The sequence below is a fragment of the Leuciscus leuciscus genome (assembly GCF_965113295.1).
Source record: "Leuciscus leuciscus genome assembly, chromosome: 3".
NCBI lineage: Eukaryota > Metazoa > Chordata > Actinopteri > Cypriniformes > Leuciscidae > Leuciscus > Leuciscus leuciscus.
This window is the reverse complement of record NC_138727.1, coordinates 58533801-58551766: the sequence shown is the minus strand read 5'-3', so window position 1 is coordinate 58551766 and position 17966 is coordinate 58533801. Positions and strand designations below refer to the sequence as shown.

Genomic DNA, 17966 nt, shown 5'->3' with positions numbered 1-17966 from the left:
TCACACTTGCATATTAAGTTCTGCACATTCTGCAAATATTCAGCAATGTATTTAAGGATATTGTGCTCTTTCATTAAATTGTATAGCTTGTTTCGGGTCTTTCCTTTGCAAATTTACATGTGTCTGGCCAGCATAACAGTTCAAAACAGTGAATCATTTTGCTAACCAATTGATTTGAACGTAAAAAGAAAAATTCTATCATCACCACTATTATTGTAACATCAGACGGGTGGTGAAAGAAAGATGATGATCCATGATATACGAAAATACTCTATTTACAAAGGCAAAACTCGAAACAGTGAGCGTGCGCTCAAACATACACGTGTGCTCAAACATTGACCGACAACTGAAGAGTGAAAATGGAGAACTTAAATACACAGATGATAATGGGTGACGACAGGTGACGGTGATGATGAAGATTGACTAATTAACTAAACACAGGTGGCAGAACTGAACTAATGATGATGAAGAAACTAATGACAATGAAAACAAACAGAGAGTCCATAAAACGTGACATAACTCCCCCCTCCCGCTAGGCGCGACCCACGCCGAAGAAGGACCAGGGAGGAGACGATGGAGGGAGGAGCCAAGGAGAAGCAGGATGAGGAGGCGGCCGCGGTGATGACGGCTGAGCAGGGGGCCACGGTGATGACGGCAGAGCAGGGGTTAAATGAATCCCCGATTGAGCCGGCCGGACCCAGAGCCGAGGCGATACCGCAGGTCCGGAGGGCCAAAGCGACACCGACGACCTATGAGACCGAGGCGGAACAGGGGATCCGGAGGACCGCGGCGGAACCAGTGGGAGTGAGGACGATGGAGGAGCAGGAGGGAAGACGGAGCCCGGTGGATCGGAAGGGGCGAAGGGCAGAGGTGCAGCCGGCAGCACGGAGTCCAGAAGAGGAGCCAGGGTGACGGCAGACCAATGTGACGACAGAGGGACGAGTGAACCTGGTGGAGCTGGAGGCCTGACGGGACACGGTGGAGGTGAGGGCACTATGGTTCGAGGAGGAGCTGAAGGGTCGGAGGAGCCAGGTAAAGTCAGAGGTGCAGGGGACATAGGTGACGACAGGGGATCATCAGCCCAGTGTGCTGATGAGCTGGGCAGAGCCAGCGATGAAGGCTTCGAGGTGGGCGTGACCAGCGACGAGGGCTTTGAGCTGGGCGTGACCAGCGACGAGGGCTTTGAGCTGGGCGTGACCAGTGATGAGGGCTTGGTGCTGGGCGGATCCAGCGATGAGGGCTTTGTGCTGGGTAGATCCAGCGATGAGGGCTTTGTGCTGGGCAGATCCAGCGTCGAAGAGGGCTTTCTGCTGGACGGGACCAGCGTCGAAGAGGGTGGGCTGGGCGGGACCAGCGTCGAAGAGGGCTTTCTGCTGGACGGAACCAGCGTCGAAGAGGGCTCTGAGCTGGACGGGACCAGCGGGGAAGAGGGCTCTGAGCTGGACGGAACCAGCGGCGAAGAGGGCTTAGAGCTGGATGGGACCAGCGGCGAAGAGGGCTTTGCTGGATCGATGGGAGGAGGGAGACCAGAGAAATCCTCCACCTCTGGCCGAGCTCCGCACCCAAACCGAAACGCCGGCTCAGCCGGACACCATCGGAGGAGGAACGGGCCTGCGTCGAATTGTGGAGCCAGTAGAGGTGCTGGGGATCGCAGGGCGTGAAAGAACTCCATCAAATCAAGCCTACTCATCTTTGTTGGGTCGGTCAATCTGTAACATCAGACGGGTGGTGAAAGAAAGATGATGATGATCCACGATATACGAAAATACTCTGTTTATTTACAAAGGCAAAACTCGAAACAGTGAGCGTGTGCTCAAACATTGACCGACAACTGAAGAGTGAAAATGGAGAACTTAAATACACAGATGATAATGGGTGGCGACAGGTGACGGTGATGATGAAGATTGACTAATTAACTAAACACAGGTGACAGAACTGAACTAATGATGATGAAGAAACTAATGACAATGAAAACAAACAGAGAGTCCATAAAACGTGACAATTATATTGCTTAGTTTACCTTTTTTTTTTTTTTACACTGACTCAGTTAAAGGTGCTGTAAGACATCTGTAAAAACTTTAAGCTGGTGGAATAAAAGCATATGTCCCACCCTCCCTGCAAATCGCCGTCCAAAGCCACACCTCCTGAAAGCATGAACGCACAGCCAAGAAGACCGGAGACAACGTTCGCAACGACAAGGATTCGGAGGCCCACATATAACCGAAGATGGTGATGTTGTTGTAAAACCTTTATTTTAAAAGTTAAATGTTTATATAAAATTGCAACTAATAAAAACTAACAAAAAGCAAGAAATTGTTAAATAATAATAAAACCAATTTTAAAAAAGTTCCCATTAGTCTGTTATAATTCATAAATCAAAAAGTAAACATTTAGAAATTGAGAAGAATGCAATAAAAAAAAATTAAAAAATGTATTGTCTTATTTGATTTTATTAAAGATAATATGGAACTGGTAATATTATTAAATAACGCTATATTCATTCAAGTGCAGTGTGTTGTATTCGTGTTTTCTTGATGTAATGCATACATCATCAGCCGGCAGGTCAGCGCAGGAAAAATGATATCATTGCGGTGTGGGCGGTCGTGCACGTTGGGTGCGCAAGACCCCATTTCGCTTAGCGGTGTGCACGGCTTTTTCAGCGCGCGCGGCGCCGCATCCGAAGATGAACGACTTCGAGCCGAATCTGGCCGAGCTCGAACTTCTCACCACACCGGCACCCAGTTTGCACGTCTAAATTAGTTGCTTACATTTAAAAAATTAGCATACAATAGCATAAAAGTCTTTTTAATGAACATAAAGGTCCATGTTTAATAAAAATGTTCACGGAACTTAATGAAATGTTTAGTGAAATTAGAAAATATGTAAGAGATCATTCATTTAGTTATATTGTATTCTCATATCCATATATTTTGTTTTATTGTCACGAGTAATAATCTCAGGGTTTACTGGGTTTTACACGATTCTTTTTGTAGTGTGGTATTGGTGGTGGTGTACTAAAATAAACATTGTCACGTGTGTATAGCTTTCTTCTTCTCACCGCTGATTCCTGATGGTTTAGAGGACAATTACTCGAGTCGCCCCCTGTCGTTTCAAAGAATAGTACAACGGCGAGCGCGTCAAGTATAAACGCCTCGTCCGTTTGGGGAGGTGCGCGCGCAGTGTGCGGAGACTCGCGCTGCGGAGCTCAACTCTCCTGGCCTCCCTCTCCTTCTTTTTCGTGGCGTTTCTGGTTTCCTGATTTATGTTTTCAGTCAATCAGTCAGTCAGTCAGTCTCCTGCTCTTCCACCAAGTTCATCGTTAACTTCAGGCACTGCCGCCTCAACTCTGATTGGTTCTGTACACGAGCTTGGGACTTACAATTTTATTGGGTCCTTCTGATGTTTGTCACTGACTAAATAATTAATAAATACTTTAGATCGGACTAAACCATTTTTAGGGAGGTAAGAGAAGCAGATATTTGGAAAAAATATTTAACCAAATTGCATGTTTTTGTGGTTTTCATTTAAATCTCAGGCATACAACTAATATAAATATTAGAATTATTCATTCAACAGGGGCCTATATAATATAACTGCTGGATTTTGTGGGGCCCTCTGGGCAGCGGGGGCCCCTATAATTGTCTCCACCTTTCACCCCACTAGCGACGGCCCTGACTGCAATACATCATGTGTAATTCACTGGTGAGAAAACTTTATAGTACAGTTAGTAACACTACAATACCAAACGTGAACAAATTCTCTGGATGCAGCAAGTTTTCGGTTTGTTTAGCTAGCAAAACTTGTCAGTGCAATAATAATTCTGGCATGACAGGGTTTCCAAGATGAGAGTCTGCTTGGCTCCGATGAAGATATATAGATCGTAGATCCTTTGCCAGTGCCACTTGTTGTCAGTCCAGAAGAAAAGTTAGGTTGTTGCTTTTTGCTTGCCATTCTCGCTCTGTCTACACAGTGTACTAGAGTGGGTAAACCCAGCCTGATCTGCCGGTGATTTGATTTCGCCCAGCAGCTCAGGCTGGAAACCTGTACATTTATCTCTGCTGCTTCCTTTACAAATTTGCGGGAACCAATTAAAAACTGGTTTATCCACATGGCGCGCTATTGGCGGGTTTAATCCAATCCAATTTCAGAGCCGTTACTGATCAACACGTTTGGTTACACATTTCCTGCCTGGTGTTTTCGCATTGCTCTGCAAAGTACATCACCCAGATCATTGGTCTGATTGGTTGAAGGACTATCCAATTGCGTACAGAGTCATTTGAACTATGCCCGTTGAGTAGAAAATACAGAGCAGACTCCCCAGAACAATGTTCAATCTTAAAAAGATTGACCTTGGTCTGGTGATAGCCAGACTAACAGCGTACGTGAACATGCTGATGACTTATGTGACTCATTATGTCTGCGTGAACAGCTTGCGCAGTGGTATGCAAACACACATTGACCGACAGGGAACATATGCGATAGGACCGTTCGGACCGAACGATACGATTGAAGGAACATTTGATGGTCCTACGCCTTCCACACACGACATATATTTATTGTCGATTGACAGAGTGATTGCTATCAGGATATGAGGGGACTTTCAACCAGCATAACAAAAATGTGTTTCTGCAGAGAATCACCTACAGCACCTTTAAGTTGTATTTACTCAGAATATTAAATACATTTCAGCTTTATAGTTATTTGTCAAGTTGAACATTCATGTTCATTTAACCTAATTTGTTTTTTGTTTCTTAGTTCAACCAAATAAATCATTCTTTTATCCAAATTGTTCTTTTATTTTAATAGTAAATATTTAATTTAAAATATTTCAGTCATGTTTCGGTTGACAATTTTGAATTCCCATTTAAGTAAATTTTTACTGCAATTAAGAAGTTGCATTGGAAGACATGCGGACATCCAACTGCAAGTCAAATCAATTAAATATCTTAAGGTGAGGAAATATCTTAATTTAAAAACTCCACAAACAGCATTAACAGCTTCACTTATTACTAACCAGATTGTGGTTATGATGATCAGTGTTTGCTTTATTTGGGTTAGCTGTAACAGTGTGTTTATAAAACGCTTCTGTTGTGGCAAAGAAAGCCAAGGTGGAGAGAGATGAGGTGATGTTGGTACTAATTGATAATGATATAATTGTCATAAAGTGGTCACATTAGTATAATTAGTGCATACAAATTTTGTTCTTTTGACTCTGTGATAATGCAGCGTTAGCTCCAGCAGTGTTATGCAATCTGATCATTTTAAGAATTTTAAAAATATGCCGAACAACCACAATCCACCACCTCGTGTCACTTCTCTCTTTTTTTCTTTTTGCCAATAAACTGAAGGCAAAAAGAACATCTCTCAAGGATGTCAAAATATAACTCTCTATGGTTGAAGTGACAACATCCACTCTTACTCAATATATGTTTCAAAATTATTCAGAAAATGTTTCCAGGAAGAAACCGTGACCAGTTTAAAAAGCCAGTTTTATTTTTATATGATTTATAAACATCTAAACATCTCTTCATATTAAACATCTCTTCAGTTTTAATATGTGAAAAAGCAAGCAAGAGTGTAAATACGTTAATATCTGACAATATGTCAATAAATCTGAGATTCACTGATCAATTAAAGTGTTGGACCAAAAAATTATGACAAAAGTCATTAAACCCCAAATGCCTTAACAATAGGAAATGAGGATTCCTTTTGTTAAAGAATTTTGGGTTTAAAGACTTTTTAGATTACAATACATGCCATTGGATCATGATGAAAAGTTGTCTGAAGTTTCTCACACAAGGGCAGGACCCAAGAAAGAGGAAGGAACGATTTCTGCCTGCATGGGGATTTTTAAACTGTGTTAATCATGTGAAATCAGTTTAACTCCTGCCCGAGATCAGACTACCCAGAACACGGTAAGAGTTACAATGCTTAATATGTGAATATAGTCAGATTAATACTTATGTGGAAACTTCTAGCCTATTCAATAGGAAATATTCTCTTTGAAATCTAGTGCATGGAAATGTTTTTGAAGCTAAATACTTTTTTCTAATCATATGTGTGTTAAATTGTAGTGATGTCAGTCAGAATGGCTCCTCGTCTTCCTCTGGTGATTCTGCTCATGATTCACGGTAAATCATTGGAGAATTAACATAATTAATGTTACATAGTCACTTATTATATAAACCTGTTTTTTTGTGACTTTCTTTTGCTGGGATCTGCCAATCATTGAACCCCCTTTAATTTTTTGCATTAATCAGATATACAATGTCATTTATACCTGTCTGAATACTTAATTCTTATTGGCTGAAAGGTGTGCAATAAAACCGTTTAATGGTAATTCCATGTCAGTTTAATCACAGTTCTATATTAATGCGCTGCTTTCATTAAACTCTAAACTTCATTGCTATAGAGAGATGCTGCATAGATGCAATCATTCACACACACACACACACACACACACACACACACACACACACACACACACACACACACACACACACACACACACACACACACACACACGTCTCATCTCATTTACTCACCCTCAAGTCATCCTAGGTGTATATGACATTCTAAATTAAATCATGGGATAATTTTCATTTTTGGGTGAACTATCCCTTTAATGTGTGTTTCAGGAGTTTATGGCCAGTATGATTCGGGTGTGAGTTACTCTTCTTTAGACATCTGTGCACTAAAGGACTCAACAGTGAAAATGACATGCACTTTTACATACCCTGGATATTATATTACGAAATTGTTCTGGACCAAACGCTCTGTAATAAAGGGTGAACAGATCCCAGATCTGTCTAAGGACCCTGAATACAGTCAGAGGCTTCAGTATCTGGGAGATCAACAGCAGAACTGCACCGTCAGACTGAGTCATGTGACACTGAAGGATGAAGACAAATACTACTGCAGTTTCATCACTGATCAATACAAACGGATTCATTATCCAGGAGTGACTCTTACTGTCACAGGTGACTTTCGTGAGGTTTATCTCTTCTTCTGTGCATTATGTTGAATAATAATCAGTGTATGGCAGCAGCACTAGATATAATGTGTGTGTTGTGTTCAGATCTTCAGGTGGAGTCTCCTGAGAGAGTGACAGAGGGAGATTCAGTCAATCTGAGATGTAAAAGCAGCTGCGCTCTGACTGACAGAGCAACATTCATCTGGTACAGAAACTCACAGCCATTAACTGAGAGAAGAGACAGAAACAATGAACTCCTGCTGCAGTCAGTCAGAAGAGAGGATTCAGGCAGATATAGCTGTGCTGTAGACGGACACACTCACATCTCTCCTGCTGTTCAGCTCAATGTCATGTGTGAGTATCTTATTATTAGTATTTTATTTAGTGTATAAGAAAATTATACAGTTCAGAGGTGGTGCTAAGAACTTATTTAAAGGACAAGTTCGGTATTTTACACTTAAAGCCCTGTTTACAGATCGTATCTGATGAAATAGAACGGTTAAGATTAAAATTTGGACACATGCTCCTGTCCCGAGAATTTTAGGTTTATTTCGCTTTTGTGGACCTATTTTGCCAAACGCGTCACACCCGTGATTCTTCCATTGAGAGCTTGAATAATAGACACTCCTAATAGACACGAAATAAACCTAAAATTCTCGGGACAGCAGCATGTGTCCAAATTTTAATCTTAACCGTTCTATTTCATCAGATACGATCTGTAAACAGGGCTTTGTGTAAAAGTGTAAAATACCGAACTTGTCCTTTAAGTGCATCAATAACTTTAATACCCTGTATTTATTTTTATTTTTTTCTTCATTTAACCTTAAAACTATACATTTAAAATCTTATATTGTAAACTAGTTATTAAGCAGATGTTATCAATCTTTCTGAACATCTTCGTTATTACCTTGTCAGCACTTTGAATCAAAACCTGCAGACTGACAATCACATAGACATATGCATCTATGGGGCACTATCATACACCCGGCGCAATGCAGCTCAAGGCGCGACGCAAGTGTTTTTTGCCAGGCCCGACGCAGTCATGATTTTCACGTCCTGCGCCGCGTTGTTTAAATAGCAAATGCATTTGCACCCATGGGCTGCTGGTCTGAAAACCAGGTGTGTTCAGGCACATTGTTGGCACGTTGCTATTTTGAGGAACTGGAATAGACTGAGCCATTGACCTACTGGAACCTGGTCTAAAGTCAATGGCATAATATCTTATCTTCTGAGCTATTTTGAGACGGGTCTTATGCTTCATATTTAAAAGTGCAGTATGCATTTTCCAAGAATCGTTGTTGAACACGGTAGATATTTGAAATAAACCCAAACAATCACACGCCTCCCTTCATTGCTCCGCTCCCGAAATGCAGGAAAATCAAATGCAAGTGAGGATGTCTGTTTATCATAGCTAAAGCGCAGCAGAATAATGCTTTGTGAAAAATAAAAGGACGATGACAAACAAACAACAAGTAAGCACAAACAATGAACTTCCGGTGGGCATGCACGCGCGCTTTCATGTTGCTCTGAGTGTGTGAAATTAACTCCTTCTAAAAATGCCCTAAATTTAACATTACCTCGTGAAAATTGCTGTGGAACAATTTGTAAGAAGCTCATCCAATGAACCTGCGCTCTGGCACAACTACACAGAAGTTTGTCCGTAAAACAAAGACAAAGAAAGGTCACGTGGCAAACGAAGGTACAATGGCAGGTAGCGACATGGAGAAAAGTCTTAAATCAATGCTCACTGAGTTTAAAGATGACATTTCCAAACAAATCGGAGGGCTCCGTGCAGACGTGGGCAAAATGACGACCGAAATGATTCAAATGAGAGAAGAATTGAAAGGTATACGCTCCGATCTGCGCGAGGCCCAGGATAATGTTAAAGAAGCTGAGCAAAGAATAAATAATCTGGAAGAATGGGAAGACGCTACCACAATGCTGTTGAAAAAGCTGGTGAAAGAGCAAAAGGAAATGTCTGAAAAAATAGAATATTTGGAAAACAAATTAAGACAAAATAATATTCGCATATATGGAATCCAAGAAGGCTTAGAAGCAAATGATATAATTGGCTTTGTAACAACGTTACTTACAGAAAAGCTGGATATTCCACCTGACATGATCCAAATCCTTGCAGCGCACCGTTCACTGGCACAGAGACCTGCTCGGGATGCAGCGCCCAGGTCTATGGTGGTTCGTTTCATGCAATGGAATACAAGGCAACGGGTTTTACAAGTGGCTTGGTCAAAAAAAGAGATACGGATTGGGGAGAATCGCATCTACTTCTCTCAAGACTTTCCAAGTAAGATACAAAAGGAACGAAGCCGATACTTTCAGCTGAGGAAAGTTTTGAAAGAGAAAAACGTCAAATCTCACATAACATATCCGTCAAAACTGAGAGTCTTTATTGATGGAAATGCAGTGACCTACAGCACACTCGAAGAAGCAGATTCGGATCTACGGAATAAGGGTATACTGCAAAGTGGAGATGAGACTGAGCCCCAGTCGCGCCGAGCCACCGTGCAACCGAGCGCAGAACATACACCGACCCGGAGTAGGTATCGTGGGAGCGCACGAGGAGCAGAAGCGGAGACACTGTAAGATACTTAAGGTATGAAGACACAAAAAAATTAAAAAAATGATGAAGATGTTTTACTCGTGGAGAGGACCCTAAATTGGTCTTCGCTTTTGGACAAAATTATTAAAATTTGAGTCCTGCTCCCCATACATAATGTTAGTTATGTGGAAATTGCTTTAGAGGTCTGGAACTCTCTACTTATTGATTTATTTATTGTTTTTTTTTTCTCTCTTTAATTTTTTTTCTTTCTCTCCCCCTTTTTCAAATAAATAGACAATTAGTTAGTATAAGAGTTTTTTTTTTTTGTTTGTTTTTTTTTGTTTTTTTTTAAGGGGGAATTTTAAGAACCGTAAATGTAATCCTCAATTCGATGTTTTTTTTTTTTTTCTTATTTATATTTTTATCTATATTTTTTTCTTTTGGTTTGATTTTCTGTGGTTAATTATGGATTATTGGGTTCTATTCTTGTAAATGGATAAGGAGATAAGTTTATTAGGAACTAAATTAGAATATTGAGAAGATAATGGACTTTGGGGGGAGGGGGGATCAAGGAGGGAAGATATTAGAAGGAATAAAAACTTATTTCGCAGCCCACCACCTTTAGTGAGACTGTATAGGTCTCACCGCTCTGCCATGATTCAGTGGCTGAGAACAGATGTTTTTTTCTTCCACAGATTAACAACAATGTGGAACTTTTTGTGTGACCCTGTTGAGATTACAGACTTTGGAGGTTCACGGGGGTGTTTACAGGCACTTTTACAATGTTTAATTTTTTATATTTATGTTTATTTTAAACACCTTAAGACAGCAAAGTTTCGTTTTTTGAAAAGGAAAACATGGGAGTACTTAAGATAGTGACAGTTAATGTAAATGGTATTAATAATCCAATAAAAAGAAGGAATGTAATGCAGAGACTTAAAAAATTAGGGGATATTATTTTTTTACAGGAAACACATTTGAGTCAAGGGGAACATGAGAAACTGGGGAAATTAGCTAGAACACAAATTTATTCATCTTCATACACATCAGCTAAAAGAGGAGTAGCAGTGCTCCTTAATAATAGTTTAAGATTTACTAAAGATAAATGCATCAGGGAAAAACAAGGGAGATTTGTCTTTTTACGTGGAGAAATAGATGGTCAACTAGTAACATTGGTTAACGTATACAACCCACCAGGAGAGGGAGTTGCCCTCATGAAAAGAATCCTACATCTGTTAATATCTGAGGCTAAAGGATTAACTATAATGGGAGGGGACTTTAATTTAGTGATGAACCAAAAGATAGATACTATAAGTAGAATAAAACACAAATCAGAACCAACAGCTAAATTATTAAGGGATGCAAAGTTAGAATTGGGACTGTTGGATGTTTGGCGTTACCTCCACCCAAAGGACAGAACCTTCACCTTTTATTCTGATGCACATAAAGTATCCTCAAGACTGGATTATTTTTTTATGTTAAAGCATGACCTCTCTAAGGTGATTACTTGTGAGATTGTTCCTTTTTTATTGGCAGACCATTCCTCAGTAGTTATTGAATTAAATTTGGATAGGGCATTAAAAATAAGTGTTTGGAGATTTAATAACTCATTACTTATGGATCAAATGTTTAAAGAAAAAATGACACAGGTTATTAAAACATTCCTTGATATAAATGATAATAGTGAAATAAATCCTGTATTATTATGGGAAACAGCTAAAGCAACCCTAAGGGGGGAGATAATAGCATACTCATCTTGGAGGAAAAAATTGAGAGGGAATAAACAAATGTTATTAGAGAACAAAATACAAAAGTTGCAAGAATTAAAAGTGAGGGATAAAATAATAGAAAAAGAACTGAATGATGCAAAAAAAGAATTAGAAAGTATTAATTCGGAGGACTTTGTAAAAGATTCCACTTTTGCTAAACAATTATTTTATGACAATAGCCCTAAAGCTCAACGAATTTTAGCCTCCAAAATAAAAAAGAACAAAGAAAAAGCAGTAATTATTACAATTATGGATAATGCAACACCAAGGAGAGGGGGACAAGAAATTTTATCTTGTTTCAGGAACTACTATGAAAACCTTTATAATTCAGAAGTAAATAATCTTGACAAGCGGACAATTGCAGGTTATTTAGATGAATTAAGTTTAACATCTGTGACTGAAACCCAGAATGAAAGCTTAGTAAAAAATATAACCCAAACGGAAATAATAAAAACTATTGAAAAGGGAAAATTGGGGAAATGTCCTGGAGAAGATGGTTATACCTACGAATTCTACAAAGATTACAAATACTTAATTGTACCAGTTCTATATAGAGTGTTTAATGAGGTGTTACAAACAGGAAAATGGCCAGATACTTGGAAAAAAGCAATTATAACAGTCATAGCTAAAGAAGGGAAGGACCCAAAACAATGTTCATCGTATAGGCCAATTTCACTCCTGAATGTTGACCAGAAAATATTTACATCTATTATGGCAAATAGGCTCTCAGAAATCTTACCATCTATTATAAATTTGGACCAAACAGGATTTGTCAAAAATAGATTTCTTAGTGACAGTGTACGTCGAACCCTTAATGTTATCGATTTCGCTAGAAAAACAAAACAACAAATGATAGTGCTTACTTTGGATGCGGAAAAAGCATTTGACCGAGTATCTTGGCCTTTTCTGTTTGCAGTTTTGAATAAATTTGGCTTTCACAAGAAATTCATTAATTTAATGATGGGAATGTATAATGATTCTACAGCTAGAGTGAAAGCCATTGGTTCGCTATCGAAAACCTTTCAAATAAAAAGAGGAGTAAAACAGGGCGATCCGCTCTCTCCACAGATTTTTGCCTTGTGCATTGAGCCACTGGCGGAATGCATAAGGACAAGTATGTGTATAAAGGGCATTAAGATACAAGATGAAGAACATAAACTGGCGTTATATGCGGACGATGTCATAATATTTTTAACTGATATATATAAATCATTACCGGCACTTCTGGAGGAAATTGGGAAATACGGGGCTATTTCAGGTTATAAATTAAACTCAGCTAAAACTGAAGCCATGGAAATAGGATGCAATCTCCAAACAGAATTTAAGAAAAAGTTTAAGTTGAAATGGGATCAAAACAAAATAAAATATTTAGGTATTACAATTCCCAGAGAAATTGAGAAATTGTACACATGTAACTATAAAGTTTTGGAGAACTCCTTAAGGCAGGATCTTACGCGTTGGAAAATCCTGCCACTTACATTATTTGAAAAAATAGGAATTATAAAAATGAATGTACTGCCACGCTTTCTTTTTCTTTTCCAGAACCTTTCTCTGTATTTAACAAGCTCATGCTTTAAGGAGTGGGAAAGAATGCTAGGAAAGTTTACATGGGATGAAAAGAAACCAAGGGTAAAACTTAAATTTTTACAACAAAATAGGGAACAAGGTGGGTTGGGTCTACCAAATTTGAGTCTTTATTACCATGCAGCCCAAGTCAAAAGCATTTTAGTCTTGATGAATAATAAAATGAATTCTAAATGGAAATCTATTGAGAACAAATTGGTAGACTCACCCACCTCCCTAATTTTCTCAGGGCAAACTGCAGAAAGGGTCAAGCATTTGAATTACTCTATTTATAATACATGGAAGAGCTGGAAAAGATTATGTAAAATTATGAAAATAAAATCAACTGATATGGTTTGCCTGAGGGAAATTAGTCAAGACCCAGACTTCACTCCAAACCGTATGGATGAGACTTTCAGGATATGGGAAACTAAGGGACTTACAAGATTCCATAAAATGTTCAAAGATCATGCAGTCGATACATTTGAAAATTTATCTAAGAACTATAACCTTTCAAGTAACAATTTTTTTAGATACCTCCAAGTAAGGAGCTATATAATAACAAATATACAGTCTTTCCAAGACCCTAGTCCTATCGTGGATCATATCTTGAAAGTCTATGAAAAATCGAGCTTTAAAAATGTAATGGGACAAATTTATAATATTTTAAATAATAACAATGATAATCAAATTAATAATATTTTGAAATCTTGGGAGAAAGATATTGGAATAACAGTGACTGAAGAGGAGTGGAGTCTGGCATGTAAAAATGTTTTCTGCTATGTTAAGTCTCCCTATTGGCAGGAATATGCGTGGAAACTATTGGTTAGATTTTTTAGAACACCACTGAAAATTAGTAAATATACTAATCAAACACAATACTGTTGGAGAGAGTGTGGTGAATGTAATGTTGACCTGGCTCATGTCCTCTACACATGCTCAAAAATCCAGCCATATTGGGTTAATGTGTTAGAATTAATGAAGCAACTCTGTGGTCAAAATACTAATTTTGAACAACTACATGTCATTTTGGGTATACAGCCGAAAGGCTTAAATAAAGAAAATTATTATATCTTTTGGGTGTTGAGAGTTACTGCTATTAAACAAATAACTCGAGGTTGGAAAAAAACTGAGCCACCCAGGTTGGATAAATGGATTGAAGCGGTAGAAAACCTGTATGAAAATGAAATGATAACGTATAAGATGAGAGGTAAAATGAAGTTATTTAAGATGAGATGGTTCGCATATGCTAACCAAATGCATTGAAAGATAAAAACCAAGCATGGATTTGGACCTGTGTAATTAGAGGAGGCATGGATGTAATCTCTGTGATATATGATGCTTATATGGATATATGATAGTTATATGGAAATTTGTATGTCTGCATGTAAACATGTATATGGAGATGTATTTATGCACGCATGTGTATGCAAATACGTATGTATATATAGTATGAATATAGATGGGTGTATATATGATGTACGTCTGGGTTTATGAATGCATGTATATATATATATATGTGCGTGAAGCATGGGTATGTATGTGTGTATACATTTCCTTTTGTTAATTTTTTTTTTTTTTTTTTTTTTTTTTTTTTTTTTTTAATTTATTTATTTATTTATTTATTTAGAAAAGAAAAAAAGGGGGGAAAAATATATTGTGCCTACTCTGACATGTTAATTGAATGATTGCAATATGAATAATGTCACAATAAAAAAGTATAAAAAAGCACAAACAATGAAAATACAGTACAGAAGAGTATATACTGTACAAGCAAGAGTTGGTTGTTAGTCACCAGCAGCACAGCAGTTTCAGAAAACCAATAACACCCAAAACTGTTACTCACGTATGGAGCGGAAACAACACAACCTCAGCATCTGTTTTCAGGCCTTCCAGCTGAGGTCTCTCCAGCACTGGAAAGCTTTTCTTATTGAAACATTGGTTATAAAGCTCTTGATTATAATCCTTTTTTCCCCAGTGATATTCTTCTGACCTTTTCTCTTTTGTAATGTCTCTCAGCTATTTCTCTTTCTACACTCTTTCTTCAAATCTCCCAATTGCTCACTCTCTCTCCTCCCCTATCGTGAGTGGACATGCTCCCTACTGTTGATTGGCTATAAGTTGGTTAAGGTGCAGGTGTTGTTTGTACAGCTTACTGCACCTTTAATAGGGCTCCATTATGATCGCTCTTGATTTGCTATTTGCTAATGTTTGCAGTACATGAGCTTGGCCTAATCTACTACTCCCCCATCAAGACCATTGTTTATATACATGTAGGCACAGTTAAACGTTTATTAAATCTTAGAGTATGTGGCGGGGCGGTGTAATTTTTGAAACACAAGAGCAAGTTTTTATTCCCTAATAAAGAAAGTCCGACTACGCCACCCTAGGGATTAGCCCCAGGGAAAATACTCAAACAATGAGCAAAGCACACAGGTTCGGTTCCCTCATAGAATTAGGCAAGAGACGTGAGTAATACAAAAATACAAATGTTTATTAATAGAAAAATACTTTAAAATGTTGGACACTTTAAACTAAACAATAAGAAAAACATGCAGAAAAAGAAACTAAATACCGGCAGGCCTGATGCTCCCAACGGCAGGAAGCAATGTGGAGTTTGATTTTACGGAGCACACTTCCACACACACACACACACCCGTGTCACTTAATCACACAATCACACACTCAACAGTGTACACTGCACACGATAAAGGACCACCACCAGGAGGAGGAAGAGCAATCCACCCGTGGGACCCCAGCACCTGCAAAATAAAGATAAGAAACTATAACAATGTTCATAAAAATGACCAGATGGACATCAATAAAGCAAATCCTCACAACAATAAATGTCAATGACAAAAATAAAGAGAAAAACCATTCAAGCGCAGAAAAGTCAATTAGTTGGTCACCTGATTAATACAAGACAATTTTAGCTCAGTAGAGGTTCACACACACAAATAGAATTGTACTTATAGATGGTTGATCACATGAACCAAGCAATTAACTGGCTTGATTAAATATTACACGCAGTTAAATGGCTTTACAATAATAAAGATGAAATGAAAATAAAATAAAAATCAAGTTAACTAAACAAACTATACTTCCAAAAGATTAGAAGTTAGTTAACAGGAAACAAACAGAAAGAGGTTTCAAATCAAACAAAGACACAGAGGGCAGCTAGCTCCCCTACAAGTGGAAGGAACCAACTAGTCCCCCACACAATCCAGGAATATGAAACGGGTCAAATATAACGCCACGATAAGAACCAAACGAGCAGTCCCCTTCTCTTTAGTGATGATCGCGTCAGCGCGGCCGTATTAACCGCCGCACTTTAATAGTGCGAAGACAGTAGCAACAATCACGACATAGAACGAAAGGGAGAATCCTATAACAAACAAACGGAGATGTTACCAATCATAATACTATCCCCACTCCCAGTCATAGTAACGTATAAACACTTTTACGCGATCACGCTAGATAGCACGCTTAATAGACACGGAATGGTCAGTCATGCCCACCGGTTACGCAATGGAATACAGGGAATCACGCCTATTTGATATCCGAAAAGAATGTTAACCCCACACAGCCATTTCAGCACCATATCACGAGCTCTTAACAATAAACATTACCTGTGAGGTGAACAGTCATCGGACCCACTAAGCAGCACAAAGGGCACCGCACCAAAGCTGCACTAATTGATAAAAATGATTTTAAAAGTTATACATAGGAAAATTCCACAAAATGATAACCCATTAAAACACAGCTCGCTTACCTACAACCACCGTCGACACTAGCAAAACAAACGGGGAAATCGGACGTGACGCATCCCAGGTAACAGCCAATAAGACTTAAATGCAAGGTACTACTTGCTGATAGGATGACGCTGCTGTCAATCACCTGATACCGTTACATAAACAACAGGAAAAAAATAAGGAAAATCATTAGGAAAACATTAGGGGGGTTATATAGCATCAAACCCTGCTGTGAGATTTATAAAGAAATGACTTACTGACGCTGGTCTGGAAGAATTGTATTGCATGAAGTCTGTGTGAGTCAGTGTGAGTGAATCAAAATAATAATACAAATCAACTCAGTGTTCAACTCAGAGTTTTCCTTGACACGTTGAGGCCTTTGGTGATGAACTAAAGATAAAAAATATCAAATATTTCACCTATAGATCCACCAGTGAATCCTGTGATCTACATCAGTCCATCTGGTGTAATAGTGGAGGGAGATTCAGTGACTCTGAACTGCATCAGTGACTCAAACCCTCCTGCAGAAATCAGCTGGATTAAAAGAGGAACGTTTGTAAGATCTGGAAGAATCTACAGCATCTCAAAGATCAGCTCTGATGACAGTGGAGAATACAAGTGCAAGTCCATCAATGAACATGGAGAGAAATACTCCGCTGTGATTTTAAATGTCATTTGTAAGTAACTGTGACATTGAATCCTTTAAACATAGTGATGGCAGCTTTATTGTGATTTACTCAATGATTTTTTTGTTTGTTTGTTTTAGACCCACCAAAGAGTGTCTCAGTGGTCATCAGTCCATGTGGTGTAATAGTGGAGGGAGATTCAGTGACTCTGAACTGCATCAGTGACTCAAACCCTCCTGCAGAAATTAGCTGGTTTAAAAGAGGAACGATTGTAGGATCTGGAAGAATCTACAGCATCTCAAAGATCAGCTCTGATGACAGTGGAGAATACAAGTGCAAGTCCATCAATAATTATGGAGAGAAATACTCTGATGCTGTGACTTTAAATGTCATGTGTGAGTTAATGATGGTTCAGTAACTGTGACATTAAATCCTCTAAACATTTTCTGTGATGTGAAATTTGTTGTGTTTTCTGCTTTAGACCCACCAAAGAATGTCTTAGTGTCTATCTCTGGTGTAATAGTGGAGGGAGATTCAGTGACTCTGAACTGCATCAGTGACTCAAATCTTCCTGCTCTGAACTTCAGCTGGTTTAAGGAGAATGAACCCTCAGCTGTTGGATCTGGACAGAGTTTCAGTGCACTACAGAGTGGACGCTTCTACTGTCAGGCTCACAATCAACATGGATCTCAGAGATCAGGCGCTGTAACTGTCACAGGTGAAGGT

The 17966-nt window shown here is 38.8% G+C and overlaps 1 protein-coding gene across 1 annotated transcript; it reads left to right on the top strand.

Annotated features, from left to right (window-relative positions):
• Positions 1-5829: 5829 nt before the first annotated feature.
• On the top strand, positions 5830-17685 carry LOC309493751 (B-cell receptor CD22-like). Its single transcript, XM_082162978.1, has 6 exons — positions 5830-5915; positions 6075-6131; positions 6639-6980; positions 7079-7327; positions 17040-17291; positions 17381-17685. Exons 2-6 carry the CDS (start codon positions 6077-6079, stop codon positions 17656-17658), a joined length of 1176 nt encoding a protein of 391 aa, XP_082019104.1. The 5' UTR covers positions 5830-5915; positions 6075-6076; the 3' UTR covers positions 17659-17685.
• Positions 17686-17966: the final 281 nt, after the last annotated feature.

Coding starts and splice junctions, on each gene's coding strand:
- LOC309493751 (XM_082162978.1), top strand. CDS start 6,077: ATGTCAGTCAGAATGGCTCCTCGTCTTCCTCTGGTGATTCTGCTCATG. Junction 6,132..6,638: donor GATTCTGCTCATGATTCACG/GTAAATCATTGG, acceptor TGTGTGTTTCAG/GAGTTTATGGCCAGTATGAT. Junction 7,328..17,039: donor TGTTCAGCTCAATGTCATGT/GTGAGTATCTTA, acceptor TTTCACCTATAG/ATCCACCAGTGAATCCTGTG.